Below are 22,108 nucleotides of genomic sequence, written 5' to 3' on the forward strand. Positions count from 1 at the left end.
GACATAGCAAAACAAAAACAAAATGGCCACATACAATCCAGGAGGACAGGCCTCCAGAGAAACCAGCCCTAGCAACACCAAGATTCTCAAAAATAGTTGGAAGTGGAAGCCAACCTCAGTTGATGGAATCAAATGACAGCCAAACATATGAAACTTGCAAAGCAAAACCATTCCTTATTAGAAAAAGTAAGCAGTTAAAAATAGAATATGTTAATTAATAACTTAAAAAAATGCTATCTTTCAACAACTCAAGCATTAGGTTTCTTAGTTTTCCATTGAATTTTTCAGGTTCTGTGTAGTACTCACTTAAGGAGTATAAAGCATCTGGAAAACTTTTCAGTATGACCAGCTATGATCAAACAGTTCATGTATGACTAATGAAGTTTCAACCAACATTTAAAAAAGAGATATGAATGGCAAAGACTCTGGTCCAAGAGGAGAATAATATACATTTTAAATGTAATAATCCAGGAGTCTCAAAATTTGTGGGTCAAAATTCAGACAAAGGAAATTATATATGCCAAAGTTAATCCCACTGTTCATATAGTTTAGGCTTCAGTTTATGGCTGTAATGAGGCAAGAGGATTATCTTACTCTTACAACAAATATTGCACTCTTTGACCAATAAAAAGCCAAATCTCCTCCATTATGAAAACTCAGTATACAAGATTCATTTGTGATATCCTATATCTGATAAAAAAAATATATCTTCCATTAGATTGACACTTATTAGTGTGTTTTGTATTTTGTTTTGATAACAATCTATTAAGTATCAGGGTACCGTACAAACTGGTTAGATGACTGTAAAGAAAGGGTAACCATACCAAGATATTTCTTGCCTCACCCCTTTCAATTGAATATGGATAATGTTCATTGCTATTATTTATAAAGGTTTATGTGGAATTGAAACTCTTAAGAATATGCCCTTTTCATTTTCCCAGACTTTTCTTAAACCACCTGTTTCTTTACATGACTATTTTAGAATGAAAAGCAGTCTCTTACCTAATACTTCACTGTAAAACTGGTCCCAAAACTGATTGTTATATTGGTGGATCCATAAGTTAAAGAAAATGGAGAACATTAAATTTTTTACCCTTTGCAGAAAAGTCATTCTGTCTGTTAGTGCCGCCATGGTAACAGGAACATAGGAAAGTGGAGCTGGAAGCTTCCCACAGTGTTTTTCCACAGTGTCACCCATAGAAAACCTTAGTGTGTACACAAAAGGGACCCCCAGTAGTTCAGCAATCAGCTCTCCACAGGGTAATGCAGGGTCTATGACCATTACGTTGTAGTTAGCTTCCCGGAGTTTCTTCATGATTGACTGGTTGTAGGCTACAGTCTCACATAGGAGTTTTAAGTTTCCTGTTATTTGATGAAAGAACTCTTGCAGTTTTAATGCTGACTGCCAGCGTGACAATGTTGGCATAACATTAGTAGCTATGTCTAAAAAGTCATTTAGTGATTTTTCAGCAGCCTCTCTGTCGCGTGGCACAGGGATCACCTCAAATTTCAGTGTGGAAGGCTTGTTGTAGTCAATGATGAAACTCTGTGGAGACACCAACACAGTCACCTCATGGCCCCTTTCTGTGAGTTTCTCCAGAATAATCCTTAGATTGAGCCAATGGCTCATGTCACAGGGCCACACCAGGACCTTCCCACAGAATCCACAGCCAGTGTAGCAGAGCTGCAGCAGCACAATTGCTGAAATCCATTTTGTAGACATCATGACAGTAGGTTCCTTACACACTGCTCTACAGAAGTTAAATGTTTGCTGGGCACAGAGTGAAGAGGCAATTTAGATACAGATCAAGTTAAAAATTAATTTCTAGAGTTAAGAAATGACACTATGTGTAGAGCACTTTGTCATTGTTGACGAGGCACAGTCCTATAGAGTATTTGTCCAAGAGGAGATATGAAATATTTAAATGTTTTGAAGAAATGGCTGCAGTATTTTAGGAGTTCATTTTAAATATATTAAAATAAAAATAATATATTTTAATTGACAATGTTTAAATGTAATAGAAGAACCCAATTAAGCAAGTCTAGTAAATAATGTGGTACATCTTATGGAACATGATGATTGATAATTTGGGAAACAAAAATGTAAGCTTTGACATGCTCGTATATGGATAAGATGCATACATCACGTAGTAACAGGAGGATAATGCTAAATAGTATATTAAAGTACAGTATTTCAGGGCCCCAGAAGATGCCGTCACTCCAATGTGAAAAAATTCACACAAAGCTGCAGGATGGAGGGTGCATTTCACCGGAGCCCAGAAGCAAAAGTGACAGAAGGAGGGTTCTGAAGGTAAATGGAAGAAAAGGAAAAAAAGAATGCTGATATGGGAATCATGACCATTTATGTATATAGTTATCAGTTCAGTATGTTTAGAGTGAAAGCCAACATAGGACACTGCAGACAAGGAAAATATTATTTAAAGCAGGACACTTTGGAGAGCCTTGTGTGCTGTACTTTGGGTTCCATTTTAATTTCCATTAAAGAAGTCTACTCAGATTTGCAAATGAGATTCAGAAAATGATCATATGTGTCCTATAATGAAACTATTCTAGCTTCTAAATAGGACTTGAGGGATGCCTGGGTGGCTCAGTGGTTGAGCGTCTGCCTTTGGCTCAGGGCATGATCCCGGTGTCCTGGGATAGAGTCCCACATTGGGCTCCCCCTGGGGAGCCTGCTTCTTGGTCTGCCTATGTTTCTGCCTCTCTCTGTATCTGTCATGAATAAATAAAAATAAAATCATTAAAAATAAATAAATAAATAGGATTTCCGTGGTATAGAAAGAAAGATTGTTAGATGGCATATTTTTTTCCCCTAGAAAATGATCTTTCCAGAAGCATGTTTTTTTAGTAGTATCTTGGAAGATGCTGAGAAAGGAGAGCTATTCTACCCATTTGACCTTTCAGAAATATTTAAAACTAACAATTTTCCTGAAGAGTAAATAACGATGTATGTTGGAAATGCGTATATTGATAATATATATGAGTAGAGATGGGAGTGTCATAGCTATAGAAATGAACAACAAAGAGGGGCATTTACTTATTGCCCAAGATTTCTCCTGGGGAATAGATTTCTCCGAGAGAGAAGCTTCTGTTTTACTAAGCAAAGAATTTGTATGTGCTTATGTTTGTTTCTGGGTATAATATTTATAGGCCCTAATGCTTGTCTGCAGCATGTATTGGAGAGTATAACATTTTCCAGCATAATAAAACTTGTGTCCATGAACTTTGTGCATATCAAAGCTGGTATCAATGGATCTGCCAAAAGTTATCTAGACCTGACTATTACAGGCTAATGGAAGTTAATTGTTAATTTGTATGTGTTTTTCTAAGCTGGTCATTACATCACCAAGAGCTTGAAATTAGTCAAGGTAGGAGGAGTTACACCACAGATATTAATAAATGCTATATAAAAGTGGTTTATTCCCCTTTTTACACCACAGAAAGCCACTTGTTAAACATTTAGAGCAGATCGCTGGATAACGAAGTGCAAAAAAGAGAGTGCATATGTCTAAGTAGAAGCAAAGTACAGGCCCAGGATTTAACAGATGGAGTATCTCAAAACTAGAAGTCTTTTTTATTAGTTTTCTATTATCAAATGACAGACTTCCCAAAGCCTTATAGTCTTAAAGCAACAACTTTCTATTTAGTTTTGACTCTGCTCACAATTCTGATCTAGCTAGGCAGAGCTATCCTGGGCTGACCTTGTTCATGCTCATGTGAATCTGAGTTATCCAAGTGCTAGCTGATCCTATGGGTCATATGGATGTTTTGGCTGATATCTTTGTGGGTGAGTATTCTGAGTTGTGTGTCCCTCACCATTCAGCATGCTAGAAGTTTAAATCACAACACAAAAAGTTCACAGCAACATGAATGGACCCTGAGGACATCATGCTAAATGAATCAAGTTAGAGAAAGGCGCATACCATATGATCTCACTTATACGTAGAATCTAACAACAACGACAACAACAACAGCAACAAGCCTATGGGTACAGAGAACAATTGCTGGTTGCTGGAGACGGGGTGAGTGAAATGCGTAGAGGGAATCAAAAGGTACAAACTTCCAGTTATAAAATAAATAGTCATGAGGCTGTAATGCATAGCACAGCGACTATAGTTAGTAATCTGTACTGCATATCTGAAACTTGCTAAGGAAGTAAATCTTCCATCACACAAAAAAATTCTGTAAGTATGTATAGTGACAGAAATAACAAGACTTACTGTGGTGATTGCTTTGCAATATATACATATTAGATCAATATATTGTATACTTGAAATTAACATGCTGAATGTTAATTATACCTTAACAAAAACATAAAAATAAAAATGTTTTAAATTTAAAAAAATTATACAGAGCAAGCCAGAATTTGGTCTATGGAATGTTCTTTCAAACCTTACAACTCTTTTAAAAGAAACTTTACAAATATCTTCTCAAATTTGGCAATAATCCTGAAAGTTCAACTGATAGGACCCAAAAGCAAGTTGTGAAGCAGAAAATTTTTTTTCTTTAATTATCAATAGTGTAAAATAAATTTTGATCAAGCATGCTACGGAGCATGTTGAATTATCCTTATTCTCTATAGAAAACAGAATTATAAAATGTCATGTGAATATGGCAATTAAAGAATATTCAGCCAAAAAAGTAATGAAAAATATTATAAAGAAATGTCAGGAAGTAAATTCAAAAATATGTTATTTTTCTGAATTCTGTGATACTTATGGCATTTGTCTTTTTTCACAAAATGAATCCTTTGTGAAGATTTCTTATTCTGAATAAATATTTGCATTAATATACATATTTTTAAATATCACAGAACAAAGAGAGTAAACTGCCACATGTATTACATTCACTAAAGTCACATAGGCCAAAGCAAGGCAAATAGCCAAGACTAGAGTCAGTGTGGGAGATGACTGCAAATGGGAATGCATTATAGGGGAAGCAGAAAAATCATAATAAAAAAGAACTTTAAAAATGTAAAGAAAGAAGATGTAAAGAAGACACTTAAGGGGCTCATGGGTGGCTCAGCTGGTTGAGCAACTCAACTCTTGAGTTCAGCTCAGGACATAGTCTCAAGGTCATGAAATTGAACCTCTCATTGGCCTCCATGCTCTGCAAGAAGTCTGCTTGAGATTTTTTTCCCTCTCTTGCCTCCTCTCCCTCTACCCCTCCCCTGGCTCATGTGCCATCTCTCTCTCTCTCTTTCTTCTCTCTCTCAAATAAATAAATCTAAAAAATAATAAAAAGAAGACACTAAAAAGCTAGTCACTTAAGCTAGAACTCTAAGAAAATATATTTGACAACTTAAAGATGGATAAAATTATATTATCTATCTATCTATCTATCTATCTATCTATCTATCTATCTATAATCTATCTATCTATCTATCTATCTATCTATCTATCTATCATCTACCTATCTATCCTATTTAACATTAACCAAAATTGACAGAAGTAGAAAAAGAAACTTCTAAATTTTAGGAAGTATAAATATTGACAAACACTCTCCTGCAATAAGTTCCCCAGCTCAAGATATTTTACAGAAAATCATAACAAGCCCATAGGTAACATCATCCACAATAGTGAAAGACTGAAAGCTTTTCCTCTAAGATCAGAAGGATGCCTACTCTCAGCATTCCTATACAACATAATATTGGAAGTCCTAGTAAAAGCAGTCAAGCAAGAAAAATAAATAAAAGACATCTGAATTAGAAAAGAAGTAGTAAATTTTTTTCTGCTTGAAGATGACATCCTTTTATATATAGAAAATTTTAAAGATTCCACCAGAAGTCTGTTAAAACTAATAAATGAATTTAATAAAGATGCAGGATACACACTCACCATACAAAAATCAGTTGTTTTAACATACTAACAAAATAGCTGTAAAATTAATTTAAAAATATTATTTTTATGCTATTTACTATAGCATCAAAAATAATGAAATACTTGGGGATAAACTTAACCAAGGAAGTGAAAGATCTGTACCTGGAAAACTGTATTATTTTTCTATTTTAATTTCAGTATAGTTTACATGCAGTATTATATTAGTTTCAAGTATACCATAGTGATTCAACAATTCTATACATTATTCAGTATTCATCATGAAAAGTGTACTTTTAATTCCCTTCATCTATTACATCCATCCTCCCCCACCCCATCAACTCCCCTCTGGTAACCATCAGTTTGTTCTCTATAGTTAAAAGTCTCCTTTTTCTTTCTTTCTTTGTTTTCTCTTTTAAATTCTACATGTATATGAAATCATATGGTATTTATCTTTCTCTGACTAATTTCACTTAGCATTATAGTCTCTAGAACCATCCAGATTGTTGCAAATGGCAAGATTTCATTTTTTTCCCATGGCTGCATAGCATTCCACTGTGTATGTGTATACATGTATTACATTCATTATATGATATATATATATTATATATATATATAATATATATATATAATAAATCACATTTTCTTTATCCATTCATTTTTCAATGGACATCAGTTGTTTCCATAACTTGACTATTATAAATAATGTTTCAATAAGCATAGGGGTACATATATTTTTTGAATAAATAAAATAAAATATTTAAGTAAATACTCAATAGTGGAATTACTAGATCATATGGTAATTCTATTTTTTTATTTTTTGAGAAAACTCCATATTGTTTTCCACAGTGGTTATGCCAGTTTCACTCTTATTAACAGTGCATGAGGGTTCCTTTTTGTCAAGACTTTTTTCTTGTGGTTTTGATTTTAGCCATTCTAACAGATGTGAAATGATACCTCACCTCACCTAGTTTTAACTGGCATTTGCTTGATGATGAGTGATGTGGAGCATCTTTTTATATGTCTTGACCATTTGTATGTCTTCTTTGGAGATATTCATGTTTTCTACCCATTTTTAAATTGGATTATTTGTTTTTGGGGTTTTGAGTTGTATAAGTTCTTTATATATCTTGGATACTGAGCTTTGATTGAATATATTATTTACAAATACCTTCTCACATTCAGTAGGCTGTCTTTTAGTTTTGTTGATTGTTTCTTTTGCTATGCAGAAGCTTTTTATTTTGATGTTGTCCCAATAGTTTATTTTTGCTTTTTATCCCTTTCCTTAGGAGACATATCTAGAAAAATTTTGCTATGACTAATGTCTGAGAAATTTCAAATGGTGCACTTTTCTAGGATTTTTATGGTTTCAGGTCTCACATATAGACCTCTAATTGACCATGGAAAACTTTAAAACATCAATGAAAAAAATTGAAGTAGACACAAATAAAGGGAAAGATCTCTTGTGTTCATACTATAAAAATTGATATTGTTAAAATGTCCACATTACCAAAGCAATCTGTAGATTCAGTAAAATCCCTATCAATATTCCAATCACATTTTTTTATAGAAATAGGAAAAACAATACTAAAATTTGTATGGAACCACAAAAGACCCTGAATAGCCAAAGTAATTCCAAGAAAAAAGATCAAAGCTGGAGGCCTCACATTTCTTGATTTTAAACTATATTTACAAGGTACAGTAATTAAAATAATATGATACTGACATAAAAGCAGACACATAGATCAATAGATCAGAATTGGGAACTCAGAAATAAACCCATACATATATGGTTACTTAACAATTGACAAGGAAACCAAGAATACTTAATAGAGAAAAGATAGTCTCTTCAATAAATGAAGCTGGGAAAATTGGATATTCACATGCCAAAGAATGAAATTGAATCCCTATCTCACACCACTCACAAAAATTAACTCAAAATAATATAAGACCTGAAACCATAAAAGTCCTAGAAGAAAACATAGAACCAAAGTTTCTTGGTATTGGTTTTGCCAATGATTTTATGGATGAAACCCAAAGCACAAACCACAAGGGCAGAAATAAATCATTGGTACCACATCAAACTCAAAAGCTTCTGCAAAGCAAAAGAAGCAAAATGGAAACCTAAACTACAGAATGGGAGAAAGTATTTGCAACCACATATCTGATGAAAGGTTAATATTCAAAATATGAAAGAGACTCATGTAACTCAATAGTAGAAGACCTCAAATAATCCAATTAAAAGTGGGAAGAAGACCTAAAGAGATATTTTTCCAAAGAAAACATAAAAATGGCCAACAGGTATATGAAAAGGTGCTCAATATCACTAATCACCAGGAAACGCAACTTAAAACCATGATGAGTTATCATCTCACACTTGTTAAAATGGTTATTATCAAAAAGATAAGCAATAAGTGTTGGCAAAGTTTTAGTAAAGGAACCCTTATGCACTGTTGGTGGGAATGTAAACTGGTTCAGCCACTGTGGGAAAAGTAAATGTAGAAATGTACCTCAGAAAATTAAATAGAAAATTAATAGGGATACTATATGAGCCAGCAATTTCACTTCTCGGTATATATCAAAAGGAAATTAACTTACTGTCTTGGAAAGATATTTGTACTTTCATGTTTATTGCAGCATTCTCACAACAGACAAAATATGGAAACTACTGAGGTGTCCATTGACAGATGAATGAAGAAGTTATGATTGTGTGTATATATATATATATATATATATATATATATATATATATGCCTCACAATGAAATAAAAAGTAGACATAATAAAAAAAGTAGACATAAGAAAGAAGGGAAACGTACCATTTTCAGTAACATGGATGAAACTTGAGAGTGTTATGTTAAGTGAAACAAGTCAAACAGAGAAAGATAAATTCTATATGATCTCACCTGTATATGGAAATTAAAAAAAAAAAAAAGCCAAACTCATCAGAGAGTAGAATGGTGGTTGCCAGGAATGGATACTGAGAGGCAGAGAAATGAGTGAAGGTGACCAAATAACATGGATGAAACTTGAGAGTGTTATGTTAAGTGAAACAAGTCAAACAGAGAAAGATAAATTCTATATGATCTCACCTGTATATGGAAATTAAAAAAAAAAAAAAAAAAAAAGCCAAACTCATCAGAGAGTAGAATGGTGGTTGCCAGGAATGGATACTGAGAGGCAGAGAAATGAGTGAAGGTGACCAAAGGTTATAAACTTCCAGTTATGAGATAAGTAAGTTCTGGAGATGTAATGTACAACATGGTAACTATAGTTACCAATATTCCATCATCTATTTGAAAGTTGCTAAAAGAATAAGTTCTGGGGGATCCCTGGGTGGCGCAGCGGTTTAGTGCCTGCCTTTGGCCCAGGGCGCGATCCTGAAGACCCGGAATCAAATCCCACGTCAGGCTCCTGGTGCATGGAGCCTGCTTCTCCGTCTGCCTATGTCTCTGCCTCTCTCTCTCTCTCTGTGACTATCATAAAAAAAAAGAAAAAAAAAAAGGGAGAATAAAATGATATACTCAGTGGTTTCTCTTTAAAAAAAAAAAAAAAAAGAATAAGTTCTGGGGATGCCTGGGTGGCTCAGCAGTTTAGAGCCTGCCTTCAGCCCAGGGCATAATCCTGAGGTCCTCGGATCGAGTCCCACATCGGACTCCCTGTGTGGAGTCTGCTTCTCCCTCTGCCTGTGTCTCTGCCTCTCTCTCTGTGTCTCTCATGAATAAATGAATAAAAAATATTTTTTTAAAAAAAGAGTAAGTTCTGGGGACGCCCGGGTGGCTCAGCGGTCTAGCGCCTTCGGCCCAGCGCCTGATCCTAGAGACCCGGGATTGAGTCCCATGTCGGGCTCCCTGCATGGAACCTGCTTCTCCCTCTACCTGTGTCTCTGCCTCTCTGTCTCTCTCTGTCTCTCATGAATAAATAAATAAAATCTTTAAAAAAAAAGAATAAGTTCTCATCACACACACACACACACACACACAACTGCTAACTATATGAGGTGATAGAAATGTTAAAACTAACTTTACTGTAATAATCATTTTACAATATGTTGATCTATCAAACCATTGCTTTGTACACCTTAAATTTACATAATATTACCTGTCAATTGTATCTCAATAAATTTGGAGAAAAAAATAGAAAATTATACTCAACCTTAAAATATCAAAAATAAAAGAGCTCTTAAAGTATTACAGGCATGGGAAAAGAAGGAAAACAGAGGTTATTTTCATGAAATGTTTATGATATGGTACTAAAATCTTAAAGAAATGCCTAAAAGTGGAATATTTTTAATTTTGTTTCTATCCAGCCCTTTGTCTATCAATAAAAATATATCCAGCAAAATATTAATGATATATACAAAAATGATATGAATAAAATTTAGTTATTTCAATTAAATTTAAAAATAAAAGATAAAGACAATTATCTTCACTATTATTTAAAAAGTCTGAATTTATTAGAAGTAACATTAGACAAGAGAAGGGGACCAGTGACATAGGAATTAGAAAGGGAGATGTAATTTATTTCTAGTATCAGTTTAATGAACCTGTGTCTAGATAACTATTGTAAAGTACAGGATAATATGGACAAATATGAGGATATGAAATTGAAATTGAATGATAATTAGGATTTTTGTATACATACAATGGCCAGTGGCAGAGAAAAGGAAGAGGGAACTCATTTATAGCACCACCAACAAAACAAATCAGTTGGCTGAAATTTAACAACAAATATGTAAAACCTTTATATAAGAAACATCGGTAAGCACTCCAGAAGACACACAGATGATTTTTAAAGTAAAATAATAATTGTTATTATTATTAATATATTCTTGAAATGGTGATTCATAAAAATGTGAGTTTAAACCAAATATTTGCACTTAATTGTATGCCAGTGAAAATAATTAGTTCTTTTTCTCCTCTAGAGCTAGTTAAAATTATTTCAAAATTCTTATAACAACATAAGCAAGCAGAAGAGGCCAAGGGTACCCAGGACCTGTATGCTGTTCAATGAAGACAGAGCAAAGTTCTGTAAACTTGAGACCACACACTTCTCTGTGACAAGACAGCCAGTATGTTACCAAAATATTCAAAGATTTTTAACTTGCAAAACAAAATCTGTCAAGTTGAAATAATGTCACAACAGTGCCCTCAGGAAAGTTGGGGGAGAGAATGCTCATAGGAAACACCAGATCACCAAGCAAACAGTGGGAGTTTGGCAGACTTGTTTCTTTCTCTTCCCCATCTATGACTTCTCAATTTAAAATCCTGGAAATTAGGGGGTGGTAATTATTCCTGGGAATATAAATTTCTTTATGTAGTGGATTCAATATACATGCGGTCTTTATCTGGTTAAGTTACATATTTTGTGATTTCAGAAAAGTTGCCTAATCTTTCTGAATTTTGAAGGCTCCAATGTAAAAGATAATGATCATTCTTGGTGTGTGTGTGTGTGTGTATTAGTAATAATCTCTGTATTGTACCTATCAAAGCTCTTGGTACGTGTTTAATAAGAGTAACTTTAATAAGTTAATAGTAAAGATGGTACAATTAGCAAGAGCATTTGCTGCAGAATCACTAAATAGAGCTAGACCAGAGCTGCTTGACAGAGCACAAACTGAACATGAGTGGCAATGTAATCGTGTTGCTTTTAGAGTTCAAGTTATTAGAGAATGCTTTTAAAAAGCTCACAAAAGGAAAATAAAAGTCAATCAGAATGAAGAATGAAAACCAAACGATAGGAGTTACTCACTCTGAAAAGATTTGGAGACCAGCTTTTTTAGAAAAGAGATCCCAGAAATTAATTCATGTGCTGGTTACAGAGATACTTAAATTTGACAAAACACATCACACTGCAAACTTTATGCACTTAACTTTTACCACGTATAAATTAGCTCATAATCTTTTTAAAAAATGAGATAACCCTGCACATTAACCGCATGGTTATACTCTTTTACAGAAGGCAAAAAGAAAATACATAGTGTTGGTGAGAATAAGAAACAATTGGAATCCTAGTAAATGGCTGATGGGATTATTAATTGGCACAAGCACTTGAGAGAAACTAGATTTTAGCAGTATGTATTAAAGCTAAACAAATACATATCCTATGACCTAGCACTCCACTCAGATATGACACACGCATATTCACCAAAAGATATGTACAAGAATGTTCATAGCAATGTTTATCATAAATAGCCAAAACCAGGATAGTCCATATGTTTGTCAACAGCAAAATGGGTAAATAAAATGTAGCATATTAATTCAATAGAATCTATGTAACTTTGAGTATGAACAAACTATATCTATATCCAACAACTTAGGTGAATATAAAAACATTAGCAAAAGAAGCAAAATACAAGAGTACACAATGTGTGGTTAAAGTCTAAAATCACGCCAAACTAACTTGTATTGTTAGAAGTTAAGAAAGTGGTTATCCTTAGGAGTTGTAAGGACTGGCATGAGAAGAAAGAGGAGTTATGGGTATAATGTTTTGTTTCTAGATTTGGGCGCTCGTTGCATGGGTAGTTTCACGCTTTGAAACTTCAGTAAGCTGTAAAATTATGATTTATGTCTTACTTCAAAAGATAGATTACCCAGAGCTGGAACAAATAATCCTAAAATGTATATGGAACCAGAAAAGACCTCGAATAGCCAAAGGAGTTTTGAAAAAGAAAACCAAAGCTGGTGACATTACAATGCTGGTCTTCAAACTCCATTGCAAAGCTGTCATCATCAAGACAGACACATAGGTCAATGGAACAGAATAGAGAATCCAGAAATGGACCTTCAACTCTATGGTTAACTAATCTTTGACAAATCAGGAAAGAATATCCAGTGGAAAAAGGACAGACAGTTTCTTCAACAAATGGTGTTTGGAATATTGGATAGCCACATACAGAAGAATGCAACTGGACCATTTCCTTATACCATACACAAAAATAGAATAAAAATGGATAAAAGACCTAAATGTGAGATAGGAATCCATCAAAATCCTGGACAAGAACACAGGCAGCAACCTCGTTGACCTCAGCCAGCAACTTCTTGTTAGACATGTCTTCAAAGGCAAGGGAAACAAAAGAAAAAATGAACTATTGGGACTTCTTCAAGATAAAAAGCATTTGCACAGCAAAGAAAACAGTCAACAAAACTAAAAGGCAACCTACAGGATGGAAGAAGATATATGCAAATGACATATCAAATAAATGGCTAGTATCTAAGATCAATAAAGATTTATTAAACCCCCAAAGAACAAATAATCCAGTCAAGAAATGAGCAGAAAACAGAACAGACATTTCTCTAAAGGAGACCTACAAATGGCCTACAGACACATGAAAAATGCTTCACATCACTCATCATCAGGGAAATACAAATCAAAATCATAATGAGATACCACTTCACATCAGTCAGAATGGCTTAAATGAATAAGACAGGAAACAACGAATGTTGGTGAGGATGCAAAGAAAGGGGAACCCTCTTACACTGTTAGTGGGAATGCAAGCTGGTACAGCCACTCTGGAAAATGAGATGAAGTTTCCTCGGGAAGAGGAGCTAACCTACGACTCAGCAATTGCACTACTAAGTATTTACCCCAATGATACAAATGTAGCGATTCGAAGGGGCACCTGCACCCCAATGTTTATAGAGGCAATGTCCACAATAGACAAACTGTGGAGATCTGAGATGTCCATTGATAGATGAATAGATAAAGAAGATGGAAAAGAATTTTATTTATAACTTGTTATATGCTTCTTTTACTATAGCATATATATGTACATAATGGAATATCACTCAGCCATCAGAAAGGATGAATACTTACCATTTACATTGACCTGGTTGGATCTGGAGGGTATTATGCTTAGTGAAATAAGTCAATCAGAGAATGACAATTATCATATGGTTTCATTCAAATGTGGAATATAAGAAACAGGGCAGAGGATCAGAGGGGAAGGGAGGGAAAACTGAATGATGACTGAAAGTCATCAGAGAAGGAGGTAAGATTTTTAACCAGTACAGTTAGATATTTCCTTCTAACTTGTTTCCTTCAGAATAGATATTTGGGATTTTCCTGTATCACTATAAACATGCTAATTTTCCAGTCAATTTTTCCCACAGACTAAAGAATAGACATGGAGATGGAAAATTTCAGAAATTTGATGTTATTAAATCTCCTGTGTTCTCCTATGTTTGCTAATAATATCAAATGTAAACTACCTTCTCTATTTCAGTATCAGTTTACAGCTATCAGGTGTCCCTAATACTTTAAAAATGTGAACAAAAGACTTAATAGGATTATATCACCCCCAATGCTTTAATTTGAAATAAAATATCCAAGGCAGTTCCTTGTCCTTCAAGTATGTTTAGTAACATGAGGCGTATAGAGGATTTAAGTAAATAAGATATCTAATCTCTCAGAATGTGAGATTTCTGAAACTAGATTATGATCCTGTGAAAATGAGAAGTTGAGAACATTCTGTTTTACAAAGGCTTTCCATACATTATATAACCTGTCATGGTTCCTTCTGAGAAGGAAGATTTAGTATACCCCAGAGGCCATTTATTCTTTGCATACACACATGCACACACACACACACACACACACACACACGGGCACACACACACATATATGCAAAATATGTTTAACATTAGTGTGGTTCTTTATAATTGACATAAGACATCCATCTATATGGTGTCATATGATCATCCTAAAGGGCACAGTGATATAATTATCCCCTTTTAAAAGAGTAGAAATGTTGTGACTCAGAATTTAAGTCACTTGCCTGAAATTACACAGTAAATGGAATGTGAACTCAGAATCCCAGGTACTTTCCAAGAACCCTCACCACCTTGCTTTTCGTAATTCCTTTATTTAAGGAATAGAGACTGTTAACTCACTCAATACCTATAGTAGTTGGTATGTGATGCATATATGAGCAGAGACAATTATTATAGGACACATTTCAAATGCCTTAGAAAATAATCATAAGTTAATATCTAAATTTAAATCAGAATATGTCATTCAGTCATGAAATTTGGAATCCAGGAAAAAGAAAATGTAGTTATGTGACATTATGATGAATATAAAAACACAGAATTTTGCTTTCAAAATTCTAATCATAGTATCTTCAAAAGTATACACAAATTTTAATTATCTTGCATATATTTTATTTATATATGCGTGGTATGTTTAATCTCTTCCTTCTAGATGACTCTATGAAGAAGTTTAAAAGTGTAAGTGATGGAAAATTGGATGAAGAATATTCCAAAATCCAGGAAAGAAAAATATATATATACAAATTCTGCTTGTGAAAAGTAAGATAAAGGTCACATAACAGTGAGGATATTCCTGCTTCTATGGCTTGCCACAGATTTTTCTACTTGTTCTTATGGATGTCTAAAATACTTTTCCCCCAGGGATCCCAATGGCTCTCATACTCATTGCCCTCAGGTCTTCATTCAAATGTCACCCTTTGAGAACTTCCTTGCTACTGTATTTAAAAGTGTAACCCTGCTCCCAGAACTACCTATTCTTATTTTACTACATAGCATATATCACAGTCTAACACCTTACATTTTATTTCTTTATTTTCTGTATGCTCTTACTAGTATGTAAGCTCTATGGGGAGTGTAGATGTTGATGTTTGCCAACTGTACCTAAAAAAGAGGCAGGTACCAGGTTGGTGTTCAATAAATACTTTTTTTTTTTTTTTCACAAGGAAAGCATGATAGAAGAAAAGAAGGAAGGGGGAGAGGGAGAGAGAGAGAGGGATAGAAGAGAGGAAGGAGAAAGAAAGGAAAATAAATAAAGAGTGGGAGGGAGGAAAGCTGAGAAACTAGTGTTGGTAAGATTAATGGTTAATTTCTGCTGTTAATTAATACTTGTTAATTAATACCTGATAAATCTGAGAAAAACCATTCGGGAGAGAAGAAAATAGAAAAATGAAGGAAGGTTCATGAGGATCAGAAAGAGATCAAAAAGATAAATAAACCAGAGCCCTTTGCATTATTTTATTTGATCCTCATAAGGAATGTGTGAAGCAAGGAGACTTGAGGATTGCTGAAGAATACAGAGAAATCTATTATCTATCTATCTATCTATCTATCTATCTATCATCTATCATCTATTTTTTTAAAAACTTTTATTTATTTATTGATGAGAGACACAGAGAGGCAGAGGGAGAAGCAGACTCCCTTCACGGAGCCTGATTCAGGACTGGATCCCAGGACCCTGGGATCATGCACTGAGCTAAAGGTACACGCTCAACCACTAAGCCACCCAGGTGCCTGGATACAGAGAAATTTAAGTTGGAGCCATGCTAGTGTAAGCACCCAGAGGAGCTTAAGGCTGGAGAGATACTGGGGAGAGAGTGGTGGCTCTTGGGGGGACTTGGGGGGCTGGGGGGTTATAAAGTCAGCTTTCCAATGCCCAGTCCTAGGCTTTTTGAAAGTTTTCTGCAGACAAAGAAGAGAATGAGGAATGACGGAGGGAAAGGAAATCATGTATCACTTCAAAATGTTTGCCAGGTATTTTTTTATCTGTGTCGCGATTCATCCTAGTAGAGGCACTTTCATTTATATTCAAGGATTGATTTACTCATTGAAAAGACATTACCTAAATAGGCACAAGATTATTTGCACTGAAGCATTAGAATACATATTAGTATCACCATTATATTTTCTATATTTGGAATTTATCCAAAAAGGATGATCTTATATGAGGGTTTTATATATAATGTGTGTATTTACTTCAGCCTGGCATGTGCAGTGGGATGGAAAACTTCTGCTGTATTACCAACAAGAATAAATGAAGTATATGGAGACATTAATATGAAAATAGTTTAGAGACTTACCTAGAACTTTGCTGTAGTATGAATTCCATTCTCCCCAGTAGGACTGAAATATGTAGTCTTGCAGAGGATAAGAGATAGTATTTTTAACCCTCTCACCAAAGGTCATCTGGTCAGTGAGCTCTGACAAAGCTGCAGGTACATAGGAGGCAGGTGCTGGGATTTTCCCACAGTGTCTCTCAACTGTGGAAGCTGGAGAGAACCTCAATGTATACACAAATGGAATTCCTAATTTCAGAGCAACGAGGTCCCCACAGATAGTTACTGGGTCTGCTACTAACACATCAAAACCACGTTTCTGAAGTCTTGCCATTAACTTGGGGTTGCTTAATACTCCATCACAGATTTGTATATTGATTCGAAAAAAAGTATCTAGAAGTTTTCCTAGTTCTTTATAGAAACTCCAGAGTGTGAGAGGAGTTGGTCTGTGGTCTATCCATAGCATTATCATGTGTTCAATTAAGGAATCTAAGTTGTCGTTTGTAAAGGAGACAGGTATTACCTCAAAATTCACAGAAGAATCAGGATTAGAATTGATGAATAGAGTTGTTGATGAAGCCAGTACAGTCACATTGTGATTTCTTTGAATCAGCTCTTCTAGAATGATCTTAATATTTAACCAATGGCTACCATCCGTTGGCCAAATTAGCACATTTCCACTTAAAACAATTTCAGTCAAAGTCAAATTAAAAACCAGCAGCTGGACAAACTTCTTAGGCATGGTGATATCCATTATTAAAACCATCCTACTGTAGATCTTTCAAGATAAAAAGAAATTTTCAAAGTATATTTAGGGTTTTTTTTTCAAATAAAATAATGTTTAAAGTGATGGATACACTCATTCATAAGTCAATTGATCTATAGGTTAAAAGGAAAACAATATAATTCAAACCTTTATGTGCATTAAAGTTATTATTTTAACAACAGAAATAAATAAATTCCCATTTGAAAGGAAGTCAATTTATAAGCCTGGTGTCTGTGTACTATGTGACAATAATTATAAAAATGTATCTTTATCTTTCCTAAAATTAGGTTAAACAAAAATAATAGTTCTTACTGCTAAAGCCACTTTCTCAAAACTTATTGTAACTTCAAGATAGATGTCTTATTACAAGGCATTTTTACATACATTATTTAATTCAGTCCTTTCCAGAATCTTGTGTAGCATAAATTACTTGCTCTATTTCATAGAAAATGAAATTATTGTTGAGTTGCATACCCAAAAATATATGACAAAGTAGGGCAATTGGGACTATTATCATAACATCATTTGAGAAGTTGCTGGATTTCTATGGATTATGTCTCATCTTTGTAAGTTTTTGCAACTTTGGCAATGTATAATGACCAGCATTATTATTAATTCCCCATGGCTCATATTTAGGAAGAAAAACCAAAAATAATCTTCACTTAGAAGTTTTTCTCAAACATTTCAAGATGTTTTAGATTAATTGAATTATAGAGCAAATTACTACACATTTGGCAGAGGAGAATTTTCTTCTCTGATAAAGCATATTGATAATCATCTCCTCATTGCAAGGAATTTGTCACTTTCTTTCATGACGTGTCCATATACAGATCAAGAAGATTAGGGCCTAGTACCACAAGCTTTTCACTAAGAGCTATGTAGTAGCCTAAATTAGCTAGACACTAGAATTCAACAACCCCAGATTCAAAAATTTTTCTTTTTTCTTTTTCTTTATTCAAAAAACTGTTCTTTTACAAGTTTTGTGACCCTGGGAAATTACCTTTACCCTTAGCCTTCTCATGCATACGTGAGAAATAATGATGTTAATTTGTTATATTACTTTGTGGATTAGCAATATGATCTGTAAAGTTTCTTTGTAAACTGCTTGATTCAGAACAAAAGTTTGATAATATTTGTAGTTTAATAAATTTGTCGATTGATCAGTAAGCCAATAGGCTAGCTAGAGAATGACAACTAGACATAGATACAATAATAATTATCTGTTGAGATTCTTAGTAAATGCCAAACTGAACAAGGACAACTATGTAATGATGCTATTTTAAAAGTTATAATCATTAGAGATTGCCATTAAAAAGAGAAAATAAGAACAAATAATGTCATTAAAAGGATAGAAATCAGGAATTGAGAATGTAAATTAAGTGGTTTGTTTTCTATTCCCACTCTGTTGTCCTTGAATTGACTAATTATAGGCCTTTAAGTAACAAAAAGACCAGAAAGAGAAAAGGAAAGAGGAAAGAGAGAAGCGATGCTTTTAGAATTATTAAAATTGCATCCTTTCAAGAGTCAGCATCAATTTGAATATAATGTCTATACTTTAGAAATTATTTAGATTTTGAAGCCCAACAGCAAACACCCTGATGACCATTAAAATAGGCCTAATGAAAAGAATTTGATGCATCTTCATAAATCTGTTGCTATCATGACCTTTCAATAAAAAGGAGACAAAATATAACATACAAGGCATAACCAAAGGTTTATCAATAAAATACTTAGACTTGTCCAATTATTGAGGTTCATTAAGTGGAATATAATAATTAAGTAGGGATTAGTCATTAGCAATAGTGACATTAGCACTTAAAATCTTATCAAAATATATCCTTGAATTAAATGCATGTAGGCAGCCCTACTTACCCTGAATAAAAGAAAAAAAAAAAAAACAGTTTAAGTGTGGGCAGCCAGTAGCAGAGCCTATCTGAGAACTGAATCTCCTAATCTTCAACACACTGGGGTTACTGAAGGTCCTAAACACTGACTTTTGACCACATTGTTCTCCAAACAGAGTTCCTCCCCTTCCCCTTCTTGGAGCCACTAGCCTATTTGCCTTTTGAAGTAAATATGTTTTTCTCTGCTTCCCAAAGTCAATCATTCCGATAGCCAACTTGCTAGCTCTCTTAAAAACTGGAGGAACAAAGCCTCAGGCTCTAAGTCTGAGTCCCTAAGATTAAAATTCAGTGAGACTCTGAGTCTTTCGTCCTATCCTCTGACTGTCCGTATCTGTGGCATTCAAGGAGTCCCTTTGTCCCAGTTAAGTGGCCTTTTCAGGACAATAACATAACTATCTAATTTACTGAAGGACAATAGCAGATAATAGAATTTATTAATAGCTAATGTATATGTTTTTTGTTTTCGAATTATACTTGGATGTTACAGTGTTTAATTTCACTGGTGTCAATGTAGGTGTCTGTTTTATTTATTTTCCAATTCCCTGTGTGCCTGCAATATAGCAATGCAAATTCAAACATTTTAAGAAGATAAAAAATAAATTGTGTTTAGGGACATGTAGATATAAGCTTAGATTTAATTTTCCATCAATGGGATAAATAACAACTCCTGCCAAATATGCCTGATATCGTGAAAAAATGAAGTTCAGGGATTTAAAATGATTAAACATGTTTATTTTCTTCATGAAAGAAGAAGAGAGAAACCATGGTTCAATTTGTCCAACTCCATCATTTTATATGTAAGAACGCAGATCGAGGAAGGTTTATATTATCTTGAAGTCACAATTGCCAGTAAGTGGCAGATGAGATGAATGCCTAGGGATTCCAGTTTCCAGCCCAATATTCTTTCTTCTTTCTTTTACTTTTTAAAATGTGAGATACATTTTATAACAGCGAAAATTAGAAAACCATTACGTTTCATAATTGTGACTATTTGATAAGATGACATCTTAAACATGATTAAAGAGCCCAGAAAATAATATTCTTAAATATGTCTATGAAACATCAATATACGAATAGCATGAGTAAAAAATAAGTCAGCCAGAGAAAGTTTGTACTAATTAGAATATTGTCCCTGTACTTTGAATCAAAATTCTCATTCTCACTCTGCTTACTTCAAAAGGAAGTTCTCCAAATAGTAATAAAACAGATAAAGTTTTCAGAATCATATTTAATAAGCCATGTGCTTTTAAAAGAGGCACAGGCCCAAAATGAAGTCATGTTAAGGTCCCATGTCACTAAACCAAGACTTAATACCTAACCTAAGGTATTAGGCTCACCCCCTCATAACTTTTAATCTGCCAACTGAAATCTCTTGGTGAACACCAGAAGGTAATCTGCTAAACTTTTTCTTCCCCTTAGGAAGGAAACTTTGCCTAAACATTGCATTCTTTGCTAGTAATTCCCTCCAACTCACCCTGTTTAAATCTTTCCTTTTCTACGGCTCTACAGAGTTCCCCTCTACTTACTAGATGATATGCTGTCCAATCTCTGAATTGTTTAATAAAGCCAATTGGATATCCATATTTACTCAGCTGAATTTGTGTTGTTTAACACTGTTAAGTGTATATATGTATGTGTTATATATATATATATATATCTCACAGGAGAATGGCTAGTTCATTTATATAAAATTAAACTGAAATTAAAGTTCTTTAAAATATGTATAATGCTATCAGTTTGAATTGAGAATCCTTTTTTTTTTTTTTTTTTTTTTAAGATTTACTTATTTATTCATGAGAGACACAGAGAGAGAAAGGCAGAGACACAGGCAGAGGGAGAAGCAGGCTCCAGGCAGGGAGCCTGATGTGGGACTTGATCCTGGGACTCCAGCACCACACCCCAGGCCAAAGGCAAGCACTAAACCACTGAGCCACCCAGGGATCCCTGAATTAAGAATCCTTAAAACAACATTTTGGTTTGCAAGTTCTTTCTTAGAATTTTTCCCTCATGACGTGACCTGAGTTAAAAGTGTCCTCTTCCTGTGTGCTGCCTGAGCATTTCAATGAATGGCTAGAATTTAATTGTGCTATTCATTTCTCATTATCTCTTGGATTTGGAGGTGGTCCCAAAGGCCATAAAAGCTTGGAAACTATCTTTCATACTGTTTTTAAAAACAGAGTAATCAACTCCTTAGTAACCTTTGAGTTTTAGCTTCACAGTAGAGCTTCAACTTTTGTTTTTTTAGTTCCTTGATTGCATTTAGTTAATTCTTTTGAAAGCTTAAAATTAGATGCACTTTTCCTCCCTCATTGTTTTATTCTATATAAACTGAGTTTCTTTCTCAAACTTTCCTTTTAGCTTAGGGTCTAGCATCAATGCTTCATGACAAATGCTTTATTGTAACCTCAGGCAAGTTATTCTGCCTCCTTATTATAAAATGGTGAAGAATGCTGGAGCCTATTTCTTATCATTGTGAAGACTGAATTTAAAAAATTCATGTAAATTATTCAGAACAACATCCATGCTCAATAAATGTTAGCTATATATGATAATGTAGAGAGAGAATCTTACTTTAAAAATTACCAATTTAACCAGATCTCATCACCTAGACCCATCTCCCTTCTACTTCTCAGATAATGGTCCTCTGGGGTGCCTGAACTTTGGTGCAGCTATTCCCAAACACCACAGGCTCCTCTACAGGTGCCAGTCATGCTTAATCTTGAGGCACATCACAAATGATATCTTACTAACAATGTATTCAGTAACAAAGTTCACTAGTG

General features: G+C 34.2%; 1 protein-coding gene across 4 annotated transcripts in view; it reads right to left on the reverse strand.

Annotated features, from left to right (window-relative positions):
• LOC119874467 (UDP-glucuronosyltransferase 2A1) overlaps nt 1-22,108 on the reverse strand; it is an 84,772-nt gene that overhangs the window by 16,371 nt on the left and 46,293 nt on the right. The window contains exon 4 of one of the 4 annotated variants that reach the window (XM_038556238.1): nt 16,683-17,314. The exons of 2 other annotated variants lie outside the window; for them this stretch is intronic. In XM_038556238.1, the coding sequence (XP_038412166.1) occupies nt 16,683-17,314 (632 nt within the window). Of the gene's footprint in view, nt 1-1,002; nt 1,789-16,682; nt 17,315-22,108 lie in introns of those variants that run through there. One more of the 4 variants, XM_038556235.1, reaches the window with a different exon arrangement.

Source organism: Canis lupus, chromosome 13, assembly GCF_011100685.1.
Source record: "Canis lupus familiaris isolate Mischka breed German Shepherd chromosome 13, alternate assembly UU_Cfam_GSD_1.0, whole genome shotgun sequence".
Lineage (NCBI taxonomy): Eukaryota > Metazoa > Chordata > Mammalia > Carnivora > Canidae > Canis > Canis lupus.